The sequence below is a fragment of the Perognathus longimembris genome, chromosome 8 (assembly GCF_023159225.1).
Source record: "Perognathus longimembris pacificus isolate PPM17 chromosome 8, ASM2315922v1, whole genome shotgun sequence".
In the NCBI taxonomy this organism is placed as follows: Eukaryota; Metazoa; Chordata; class Mammalia; order Rodentia; family Heteromyidae; genus Perognathus; species Perognathus longimembris.
This window is the reverse complement of record NC_063168.1, coordinates 34,670,058-34,682,466: the sequence shown is the minus strand read 5'-3', so window position 1 is coordinate 34,682,466 and position 12,409 is coordinate 34,670,058. Positions and strand designations below refer to the sequence as shown.

The following is a 12,409-nucleotide window of genomic DNA, read 5'->3' as shown; positions in this document are numbered from 1 at the left end:
GGACTAGATTTTTTAATAAATGTAAATTTTCATAGTTAATATGCTGTTTGATTTACTTGAATGTGGTTCCCAAATTGGATACCATCATAAGAAAAATCTTGCTGGTTTGTTTTAGGGTTGGATTAGTAGAGTCTAAAATCCGTGTACTTGTTGGAAACTTGGAACGGAATGAATTTATTACTCTTGCCCATGTGAATCCCCAGTCATTTCCAGGAAATAAGGAACACCATAAAGAGTAAGTTAATTGTCTTTAATATAGTGTTTCTTAAACAATGTTATTAGCATTTGCATTGTTTCAGATTAGTTATGAGATTGTCATTAAAAGGCCTTGACAGGGGAGGATGTCTTATTACATGTTTGTGTGTAAGTGACCATTGATGAAAAATAAGTATGCACTACTTAAGTAGCCAATAGACTCCAGCATCTCCATTACATTATTTAGAGCACTTATAATTTTCAGAGCCACTTAATTCTCTTTAGATCAAAACAGACTGTCAGTGATCTGGATGGTAATCTTTAAGAATTTGGCCAAATCACTGAAATCTCTATTAATGAGATAGAGACATAGTAACTAAGTTTTAATTACCAAATAGCATCTGTAAAATTATAAAAACAATTAATGGAAATTCTTAAATTTTACTTTATAGCAACAATTACGTATCAATGTGGTTCCTCGGGATAATTTTTCGGAGAGTAGAAAATGCAGAAAGTGTTAACATAGACTTGACATATGATATACAGTCATTTACTGATACAGGTAAGATTTTGTCATCATAGAACTGTGATTCTCAACTTTGGCTGTAACTCAGCATCATCTGTGTAGGATCTAGTTGGCTATATATATTTTAAAGTTCCACAAATGGCTAAATGAAATGGTGAATCCATATTGTGGAGATCTGTGCTGCTCTTAAAACAATGAAAAGCATGATTATGCAATTGCTGAGACATAGTAAGGGAGTTGCGGAACAGGATGTCTGGTGTGTTTCCATTTATATAAAGGGAAAAATACAAACATACATACATATACATACACTTACTTAAAAATGTATAGAGCACCTCAGAAAGGATACTTCAAAAACAAAAAACATGACAAAGGCAGTTGCTTCTAGGTTAGGGAACCAGCCACTGTGTCCAGGGAACAGGGATGAGACTTCTGTAAATACTCAAACTCTTTGAGTTTTGTACCATTTAAATGTATTGCCTGTTTTAAGCAGAAAGAAAACAAATTCCACAGGTGATTCTGTATGTGTGCACAGCCAGGGATTGTAATCCCAGACATAAGATGACTTGATTCTTGTTTTTTATATGAAAAAAAATCAGTAGCTACAGTCTTACTGAATATATTTCATTGATAAGAATATCTTTCACATCTAGCTCCTCATCAACAGCTCTCTAGAACATTCTAATTATTTATAAATTTGGGCTTGTATTAATCTGGAATAGTGTACTCTCAAACTGGTTCATCTGAGTTTTCTGACATTTTTGGAACTAGCCCTCATATTTATCATGATGGTATACTTCCCTGTGCTTCAGCTTAAAACTGCATAATCATACTCTGGAAGGGAAACCAGAGAATCTGCAATTTGAACAAGCAGTGCTGATCATTATAAACAGTGTAGAATAAAAACATAGATACCCATTTTTCCACTCTAATTAGAACTCAGTTTTTTTCCAAAAAAAGTAGTTGAGATATTCTGTTTACAATAGAACTCTAAAACATTGTTTTCCAGATGTTGAAAATTGTGGCATGGAGTAAATAATTTACTATTTTCACAAGTAGTTGTTATGCTAAACAAGCCTGGAAACGGGCTTCCGGAAGGCTTATTATCTAATTGAGTATTCACAGCTAAAATATATTACTTTGTGTAGGAATTATAACATAACTGGCTCATAGCAAGTTATGATAACGCACTATAGAATGAGAATCTAGAGCTATTTGTATCCAGGCAAGGTGTTCAGACCCGTTAATTCACCTTTTTCCACCTATACAAAGAACATACCTATAAAATTTTGCTCAGATTTTGTAATTGATCTGAGCTACAAAAGCTAAAGAAATGACATGGAAGAGGAAGAGTTGTTACTTGCATCTTGGATATTTGGTATAAGAATTTGCTTTTTAATTTTTTAATTATCTTTTAAGAAGTTGTACAGGGGAGTTTGCCATTTAACCAAGTAGTTTATGAGAATTGTATATTTTGATCAGTGTCACACTTTTCAACATTCATACCCTACCCATCTCTTCCCTTACTCTTAATTTTGTAGGCTATACATTGAATTCTTGTCTGCATTTTTCCACTCTTCTCCTGAGAATTAGCTTTGACTTGGGAAAATAATTAGAAGAGTTTGCCTTTTGGGAAAATAACAAGTCAAGATTTGGAGAAAAGATTTTGGGGAAAAATGTACTGTTTTCTGTTTTATTTTGTTAAGCTTTGATTATAGGAAAGTTAAACTTAATAAGTTGGGACAGGTAGAACCAGTCAATTTTTTAATAGGATTGTGGCATGATCAAAGTATTTTAGAAATATTTGTAAGACATGTGTTCATATTTGTATGTGTTGGGGAAAATATTAAAATCTACACTCCAGAAAAGAACTTCTTGTTTCAGAAGTTTCCCACTTAACATATGTACATTGTTACAGTGTACAGACAGGCAAACAATATAAACATGCTGAAGGATGGAATGAAAATTGAAGCAACTCATGTAAAGAAAAAACAACTTCATCACTACCTTCCAGCAGAGATTCTTCAAAAGAAGAAAAAGGTGAGTTTGTAATCTTAACTCTCTCATTTTGGTTCCACTCAGCCAGATGATCTTGAGACACATTTTAACTTACATGGTTTCCAAACCTATTGAGAAAAAGAGAAAATATGTAGACAGTTCAGGATGGACTAAAATCTTTACCTTCAATAATCAGGAGGTAATTTGCTTAAATGCACTGTAGAATTGAAGCGTGTCTTTTTATTCTTAGGTGCTTTTTGAAATTCTAATAACTGTTCTGTCTTTCAGCAGAGTCTCTCTGATGTCAGTCGAAGTTCAGGCGGATTTCAATCCAAAAGATTATCTCTGGATAGCAGCTGTTTGGATAGCTCCAGAGATACTGACAATGGAACACCTTTTAATTCTCCATTGTCTACAAACAAACCTTCCAAGCCAGATAGCCCTCCTGCAGGAGAAACAGAAAGGTGTGTATATCAAAATACTCCTTTCAGTCTTCTGTTCAGTTGTTTGTAAATGATACAAACTTTTCCATACTTCTGCTAAATACTTACCAATTTGTTGTAGAGTTATTGGAGATGACATGAGCTTGAGAGCATATAGTAATCAAGTATAAAGAAACAGATTTTGTGCTTAGATTTTTCTAATTTTCTTTGAGTCTTCTGCTTTTCTCTCCCTTTTTCCTTCATTGAATAAATTTATTACTAGAAAGAAGTACTCTTATGTTTAAAGTTTTTGTTTTTGTTTTTGTTTTTGGCCAGTCCTGGGCCTTGGACTCAGGGCCTGAGCACTGTCCCTGGCTTCCCTTTTTTGCTCAAGGCTAGCACTCTGCCACTTGAGCCACAGCGCCACTTCTGGCCATTTTCTGTATATGTGGTGCTGGGGAATCGAACCCAGGGCCTCATGTATATGAGGCAGGCACTCTTGCCACTAGGCCATATCCCCAGCCCTAAAGTTTTTTTAACATTTAAATTTAAGCATTTAAATCATTTAATAATTATCATTTGACGTTTATTAGGACTACTGCTGAGCCTGCTACTATAATTATAGAGAAGCCACTTCATGTCCCACCAGCTCAAGGACTGTCGATTCCAGTCATTGGTGCAAGTAGGTATCTAAACTTTTATTATTATTTCATTTCATAAAAATTTAATTATAATTATTAAAATGGTTTTTCTCCTTTTCAGAGGTTGACTCTACAGTAAAAGCTGTATCAACCCCAGCCGTGTGCACCATTCCTACTGTAGTAGGACGAAATGTTATTCCTAGAATCACAACATCCCACAATCCTGCTCAGGGACAACCACATCTAAATGGAATGTCTAATATAACTAAGAATATTACACCCAAAAGATCCCATTCCCCGTCCATAGATGGAACTTCAAAGAGGTTGAAAGACATAGAAAAGGTAAAGTTACAACTTCAGTAGTGGTTCTGTATTTGACTTTTTAAATTAAAATAATAGCAGAGAAACTCAAAATTTGCTGTACATATTTTAGTTTTCCATAAGAAGTTTACTTTAAAGTCAAACTCTAAAAGAATTTATTGCTTATCTTTAATTGAAATTACTGATGTGTCTGACTTTTTCTTTTTCTCTCTTTTTTTTTTTTTTTTTTTTTTTTGGTGCCCATTCTGGGTTCTGAGAACTCAGGGGCCTGGATGTTGTCCCTGAGCTGTTTTGCTTTGTTTTGTTGCCAGTCCTGGGGCTTGAACTCAGGGCCTGAGCATTGCCCCTGGCTTCTTTTTGTTCAAGGCTAGCACTCTACCACTTGAGCTACACACAGCGCCACTTCCAGCTTTTTCTGTATATGTGGTGCTGAGGAATTGAACCAAGGCTTCATGTATATGAGGCGAGCACTTTACCACTAGACCGTATTCCCCAGCCCTGTACTGAGCTTTTATGCTCAAGGCTAGTGCTCTACCACTTAAGCCACAAATTCACTTTCCTTTTTTGGTAGTTAATTAAAGATAAGAATCTCACAAACTTTATTTCCTGGGGTTGGCTTGAACCATAGTCCTCAGATCTCAGCCTCTTGAGTAGTTAGGATTACAACTGTGAGCCACTGGTACCTGGCTGAATATTTTAATGGTTGGTCTAAGTTTCCCCTATTGGTAACCCAATTATGTCATTTGAAGTTATATATTTCCAGTAGGTGGTGGTAAAGCTGGGTTTTTTCCATAGACTGATTTTAAAAGACCACTCAAAACTGTAGAAATTAAGAATAATGGTTGAATTCCATCTAATATAAATTGTAGTAAGTTAAATTTTAGTAGTTTTTGGTGATAGTTTCCCAATTTACATTGATTTCTATGATCTTTGCGGACATCTAATAGCAACTTTTTTACATGTTTATTATCTTAGTTTATTCGACTTGAATCAGCATTTAAGGACTCCCATGTTGCTGAAGAGAGAAAAAGAAAATCCGTGGTAAATATATTAATAATGTTTTTAGAATATTTACTTTTAAAGAGCAGTGTATTGGAAAAGTACTTTAGCCTGTCACCAGTGGCTCAATTACTGAATAGTAAGAATCCTAGCTACTCAAGAGCCTGAGATCTGAGGATCACGGTTTGAACCAAGCCCACTTAGCAAAGTCCATGATTCTCTTATCTCAATTCCAGTTAGCCACCAAAAGGCCAGAAATGGAGCTGTGGCTCAAGTGGTAGAGTGCTATCCTTCAGCAAAAAAGCTAAGGGATAGCACCTATACTCTGAGTTCAAGCCCTAATACTAGCACAATTGAACCACTTTATTTAGAAAGCAGATTAGATCTGTCAAGTTTTCATTATGTTTTAAGTAGCAGTGTGTTACATATAGGAAAGACTTCTCTTGCATATTTTTAATTATCTTAATTTAATATTTGAATATTAACATTTTAAAAATTAAGTTAATTTATAATTTAAATATTTTAATTCTTTTCTTAGGATACTATTGGAGGAGAATCCATGCCTATTCCAACTATTGATACATCACGCAAAAAGGTAATGCATGGTCTTATTACATAGATTAAAATGAGTAAAAAAGATACTAAGAGCCTAGCATGGGAAAAGAAAGGATTTGTCCCTATTCTCAAGTCCTAGTAGTATAGCTACCTTTCAGCTTGGTGGTAGCAAATAAATTGTATAGTCCTGAACATTCATACATTAAAAATCAAGATAAGAGGAAATAGGTTAAAAAGGTGTCATGATTTGTTTATGTTCATTTCTTTTTTGTTTTAGTTTCTTGTTTTTCATTGTTGTTTTGTGCAGGTCCTGGTGCTTGAACTCAGGGCCTGGATGTCCCTGAGATTTTTTGCTCAAGACTAGCACTCTACCTTTTGAGCCACAGCTCCACTTCCAATTTTTTTTGGTGCTTAATTGGAGATAAGAGTCTCACAAAATTTTCCTCCCCAGGATGACTTCAAACTGTAATCCTGGGATCTCAGCCTCCTGAGAGCCAGGATTATAGACATGAGCCACCAGTACCAGGCCATTCTTGTTTTTAGTTATCTGTAGAGGAATATTTGGTTGCTCAGCACAGGGATTTCTTGTAAACATGAAAATTTAGCTTTTGTTCTGTACACTGTTGTCAAATGAAGCATATAATTCTGATTATTTCATTTAATTATTAGAAATCATCTACACTAGTGTTTTGGAGGAACCACATGTAGCAGTGCATGTCAGAAATACATTTTAAGCCAGGCATGGGTGACTGGTGGAACTGGTGGCTGGTTCAAGCCCCACAACCTACAAAAAATGTAGAATAACAAAAGTTCAGTTTAAACAAGCTGGACATGGTGGCACACATTTGTAATCCAAGCTATTCTGGAGGTGGAGATAGGAGGATCATAGTTCAAAGTCAGCAAGAAAGTGCATGGGAACGTGTCAAGGCCCTGAGTTCAAGTCTCAGGACCAGCACAATTGAAAAAAAGAAAAATCAGTACTTATTGAAATCAACTGTTCCCCCATCAGGTTCCCCGGGATGTACTGGCCATTATAAAGCAAAATTCCTCATAGGCTATTAGTTACAGAATTTGTAAACCACTAGATTGACAAAAAAAAAAAAAAAAAGTTGGTACATAATTACACTAAGTAAGTATATAATATCTAAGGAAAAAATTGAGGTCCATATTAAAATATAAAAGGGTAAAATACCATGTTGGGGCTTTAAAAGTATTTCGAGTATAAAGGATGGGTATCCGTCACACAAAATTCATTTTTAGAAGTCTGTCCTTGCTTCTCAGTTTCGTAGAATATATCTCACAACTAAACTAGGTTAGTGTTCTCCATGAATTTATTACAGAAACTAGTTGAGGAATGTTACTCTTGGCTATTAAGTCTTCCTTTGTAATACTCATTTTCACTTCGTGTCTGTGAGTTTCCTGTTCTGTTATCATGAACTTCCTGTTTCTCAGTATCATCTTCTGGTATTAAGGAGGCAAAACCGGAGGTTTATGCATTCCTGAATACAGAAATGGTGATTGAGTTAACAAAATGCTTTTCCCTGTTTGTTTATATGCATACCCATACTGCTACCCTTGTCTCTATTCCTGCTTCTCAACTTTGACTTTAAAAGTTCCAAAAGCAAGAAATGCCTATGAGTGAACACCAAGAGGGGAGATACTTAAAACACACTTGAATGTTTAGGAGCTTAAAAAGATACAAAATTTAAAACCTTAAGAATTATTCTGTGGCTGATTTGTTAGATTGGTTTTATGTGAATAGGTAGGTAGGTAGGTAGGTAGCATAAATAGATAGATAGATACTCTTTAAAAACTTTTTTTGTTTCTTTTTAATAGAGACTGCCCAGTAAAGAACTACCAGATTCATCATCTCCAGTTCCAGCAAATAACATACGTGTCATCAAAAATTCCATTCGATTGACCCTTAATCGGTAAAAGCAGTACTCCTCACTTATGTGAACATGAAGTCATATAGTGGTGTAGGTGCAGCTACTCTTCAAAATAGAAAAAGCTGTCGTCCATAACATAGGTGAGTTACAGTCTTCAGTCTAACAACCTTGAAGGGGTTTTTGAGCTCACTTTGACCTGCAGATGTTGTAGCATTCACTCACTGATTGCTACACATACTCCTCTGAAGATCACCTACTACCAAATTGTCATCTACAACATGCATTTGGAGGTTTTACTGCCTTAACTTTTTATGTTTGTTTCTCTGTTACGGGAGCCAGTTCTTAGCCACGTGGACACTGTTATAAAAAGTCCTGAACCATTTTTTTTCTTTTCGCTTTTTTTTTTGAATAAAGTCTTATGTTGTAATCATTGTATAAAGCTGAAAAAGCTAAAAACAAAAAAAATTGTCTTGTAATTTTCTAAATATTAATGTGTTTACTTTAACATTGATGCCAATTTGTGAAACCTGAAATTAATGAATGTGAGATATCTTTTTTGCTTTTTTCATTTGTGTAGATGTACCCTCCGTTCTGTTGTTTTAAATTATTATTTTCCAGATTGGCACATAGAATATTTATTTTTTTGTACTTTTCTGTCCAAATGTTTGCATCATTACCAGGGAGATTAGTCCAGTGATTACAAAATAGTTGGACACCATAAATTCTCTTTATTTTCTGCCTCCCATGGAGGTCCTAAAAATGCATCTTTATTAAAAATCAAAATTTAACCAGGATACTGAAAGTCAGTATATGAATGGTGAAATGATTACATATCCTACTATTTCATGCCATTCTTGTTAATTGGTACTTTATATTGAGGAATGACTCATTTTACCATCAATGGTAAGATACCTTTAAGTATGGCCAACTTGTATTTTTTGAGGTGTAAAATTCACTCAGCATGATAACACTGACTATAACTTAACCCACAACTCCACCAACAGTTTCTTCAAAGACTAGGCATACAGATATAAGCAGTGGAATTTATTGAAACCTCAAAGGCACTTTTGGATGACACTGTTACCAACCATCAATTGGCTCAGGACCTTTGTAATTTTTATTTAACTATGAGTTGTCTTTTTTACCACTGCTTTTTTCAAGTGCATTTCTTAATATTTTTAAGTTTCATGAATGCATGCTGTTTATTAAAATCCATAACCATGTAATTCTTGTAATATGTTGATTCAGTGTTTTGTAAATGAAGTCGTATGTATTTTCAAGAGTATTTTTGTATGTACTGTAAGATACATCTTTTGAAAGAGAAACATTTAAAACCTTTACTGTCTTTTGTCTTTAGTCTAACTTTTAAATGTGCATTATACTTGAATTACTTTCAAAATGAAAATTTGTAGAATCACAGCCAGGAGTGCCAGTACATATTTTCTTCAGTTCTTATTCAGCAGTTAGTAGGTCCCCCAGGAAAAACACAAAGTGATCCATTTTGTGAGGGGGAAATATCTGGATGTGTATTTTATTGGACTCATGGGATACCATCTAGTTCATGAAGATACAGAAATCCATTTTACTTGGAAACCATTTACCATTAAGTTCTTGAATTCAGGTTGTCAGAGTTTAGTATCATCTCTTTTCCACTCCTTTCTCCTTGACCTCAAAATCTCTGATGTGAAAATTCTTATGTTTTAACTTTTACAAAGAAAACATGAAAATAAGAAAAGCAATGAGAAAAAAAAAGATTGTTCTATTATTCACTTTCTACACAGCAGCAAAAGACAATGAAATCTCATAACCAAGATAGAGCCTCTATTTAGCCAACCATTCTTATATTCAAACATTTGGAATTTGTTCTATAAATACTGTACTTGAACAAAAGTAAACCTAGGACCTAATAATTGTTGTCTAACTTTGAATTCTGAAAATTTACTTGGTAAGGGATTTGATTAAATTTTATATTTTTGATACAGTGTACATTTCTATATTTAGTATTGTATGCTTTTAAATCAGCCTTTGCAGTCATCTCAAGAATTCTTTATCCATAAGGACACTGCTTTGGAGTGACGAGTGAAATTTTTTCTTCAAGAATAAAACAAGTCTAGGGCTGGGGATATAGCCTAGTGGCAAGAGTGCCTGCCTCGGATACATGAGGCCCTAGGTTCGATTCCCCAGCACCACATATACAGAAAACGGCCAGAAGCAGCGCTGTGGCTCAAGTGGCAGAGGGCTAACCTTGAGCGGAAAGAAGCCAGGGACCGTGCTCAAGCCCTGAGTCCAAGGCCCAGGACTGGCCAAAAAAAAAAAAAAAACAAGTCTAGTCCTTATACCATCGTAGTCATTTCTCTTAGATTAAGGTTTCATTTACCGTGCTATTATTTAAGTGCTATTAAGATATGGTCAATAGCTGAACATCAGAATCATTAAAGACATTATCGTTTGACCTATTTGGCAGCTTAGGAGTTGAGTAGATGCTTCAGAGCTGGTAGGTTTGTTTTGAAAGTAAGTGTTTCCTATAATGACTAGTACGAAGGACTTTTATTACATTTCATTATCATAGTGGGAGGCCTCTGTTGTATATGTTCCAGATAAAAGAAGGTATGGCCTAGAATTAAATGTTTATATTGGTGCTAAAAAAGGCTAACTTTTTTCTTAAGGAAGCCATTTATTAGTGTTATTAAATGTTTACTATGTTTACTATGGTAATGGCAGTGTCAAAAGGGCTCAAGTTACTTTCCACTATGTTCCCCAGTTTTGAAATAAGAATTCCTAAATTGGGGGTCATGAATCTTTAGGAACTCCTTTGTAATTATGTATATTTTCATTTACATGCCATTCTAGAGGGAAATTCGTAACTCTGATCAGGGATGGAGAGGAAGGAACCACCAGAATTGAACAATCCTAGAATATTTCGTTTTTACCATATGATTTCACTGCAGTATATTTCTTGAAATGTACTGGAGCTCTTAACTAGTAAAAAGGGGCTAGTGGAGTATTGTAGACACCATGTTTCTAAGGTTCTTCATAGACTTCGGATGAAAAGGCAATGTGGCTGGTGTATTGAAAAATGTTCATCATTAGATTTACAAGTGTCCTCATGTTAACTTAGGTTCATTAACAAGGTCAAATGCAACTGTCATAAATTTAACTGAAAGGTTTTAGAAATGGTAGAAAACAGTAGATCCTAATCCTTTTGCGTTCAATAGCATTAAAATTCTCACTTGCTCCTCCCAAGTTTATTCATTCCAGAATAGACTGAACAGATCAATAAGTAGAAGTGGTTTAGTTTTAAATATCTATTTTTATATAAAGTTTATTTAAATAAACAGCTACCTAATAAATTGTCCAAATGGTATCATTTAAATCAATTAGGTTCATAATAAATAATGCAGATAATAGAAGAAAACTCGTCTCAATAGTACCAACTATTTCCTTAGGACTTTCTGAGAGAATTATACAGGTCTCTTCTCAAATTCCCTATATTTTTTGGAATAATTTTTATATATTCTTTTGAAACTGGTTGAACATAAAGTTATCAAGTTTATGGTAATTATTAAGCCACTGCCACATTTTAGCAAAGACCCACACAATTACTTTATAAAGTACTTAGGATATCTTTATAAATGGTACTACATCAACCCACAGTAGTCTATAAAATGAATGCATCTGCTCTTGCTTTCTAGACAGCTGTTTATGTAGTCCATAGTAATTTTTCCTGGCATTTATTTGAATTGTCTTTATTTCTAAGTTGTATACATAAGCCTCATTTGTCTGGAAAAAGTAAACAAATAAACATGCTTTGATAAGTAGGTGATGGTTGAGTGATAATTGAGGGTAACTCAAAAGTACCAGAAGTTTCATAATTTTTTAAACAATATTTTAGGTAATGTTGTTGATGAACCTTCAAATATGGCAAAGGTCAAACTCTTTTATTTGCCTTACCCAGAATTGCTCATTAAACAATTTTTTTTATTTTTATTTTTTTTTGCCAGTCCTGGGCCTTGGACTCAGGGCCTGAGCACTGTCCCTGGCTTCCTTTTGCTCAAGGCTAGCACTCTGCCACTTGAGCCACAGTGCCACTTCTGGTCGTTTTCCATATATGTGGTACTGGGGAATTGAACCCAGGGCTTCATGTATACAAGGCAGGCTCTCTTGCCACTAGGCCATATTCCCAGCCCCTCATTAAACATTTAATAGCAAGTATTAACACAGCAGTTTATACAAATGGCTCTTGAGTTTAAAGAAGTCCCAATGTCCTTTTAGACGATCTGACCACACTTTTCATGAAAAGGTCACTTGAGGCATGTGTGTCAAGTATTACAGGAAAAATACTGTCATCTCTGTGACCAACCTCAGGCAATCAGAAACTTAATATGAATGGCTGGGCACAGGTGCATTTAGCAATCAAGCCTAGGGTAATATTCCTAGAAGCACAGAGCTTGTTACATTACTACACCTATTGGTAGCACATGCTATCATGCTATGATAAACAAAGGATAGTGGTCCAGGTACAACCCAGGCAGGAAACAGTACCCTACCTCAAAAATGAAAGTCTGGAATCAAGAGCAATAATAGATGTTTATTAGAAATAGTTGCTAATGAAGAATGATAAATATGTTGTTTCTAATCGCTTTTTTTCCATAATGGTGTTCAAGCTCAGGGCTTTGTGCTTACTATATAGGGGATCTACTGAACCCTACCTCTAGCTCCTTTTTCCACTGATTATTTTTGAGGTTCCATTATTTATAAAGTGTTTGTATTTTTGCTATTTAATGTTTTGGTTCTTTGTAAATTCTAGATGTTTACCTCCTGTCAGAATCTAGCAAGTATTTTCTCCCATTCTATCAGCTGTGT

At 34.8% G+C, this 12,409-nt stretch overlaps 1 protein-coding gene across 2 annotated transcripts in view; it reads left to right on the top strand.

Annotated features, from left to right (window-relative positions):
• Positions 1-8,886, top strand: part of Papolg (poly(A) polymerase gamma) — a 36,891-nt gene extending 28,005 nt beyond the window's left edge. The window contains exons 14-22 of one of the 2 annotated variants that reach the window (XM_048352870.1): positions 116-235; positions 648-757; positions 2,640-2,761; positions 3,008-3,183; positions 3,735-3,823; positions 3,904-4,124; positions 5,079-5,144; positions 5,641-5,697; positions 7,494-8,886. In XM_048352870.1, coding sequence (XP_048208827.1) covers positions 116-235; positions 648-757; positions 2,640-2,761; positions 3,008-3,183; positions 3,735-3,823; positions 3,904-4,124; positions 5,079-5,144; positions 5,641-5,697; positions 7,494-7,592 — 1,060 coding nt within the window. In that variant the 3' untranslated portion in view covers positions 7,593-8,886. The remainder of the gene's footprint in view (positions 1-115; positions 236-647; positions 758-2,639; positions 2,762-3,007; positions 3,184-3,734; positions 3,824-3,903; positions 4,125-5,078; positions 5,145-5,640; positions 5,698-7,493) is intronic. The other variant, XM_048352871.1, reaches the window with a different exon arrangement.
• Positions 8,887-12,409: the final 3,523 nt, after the last annotated feature.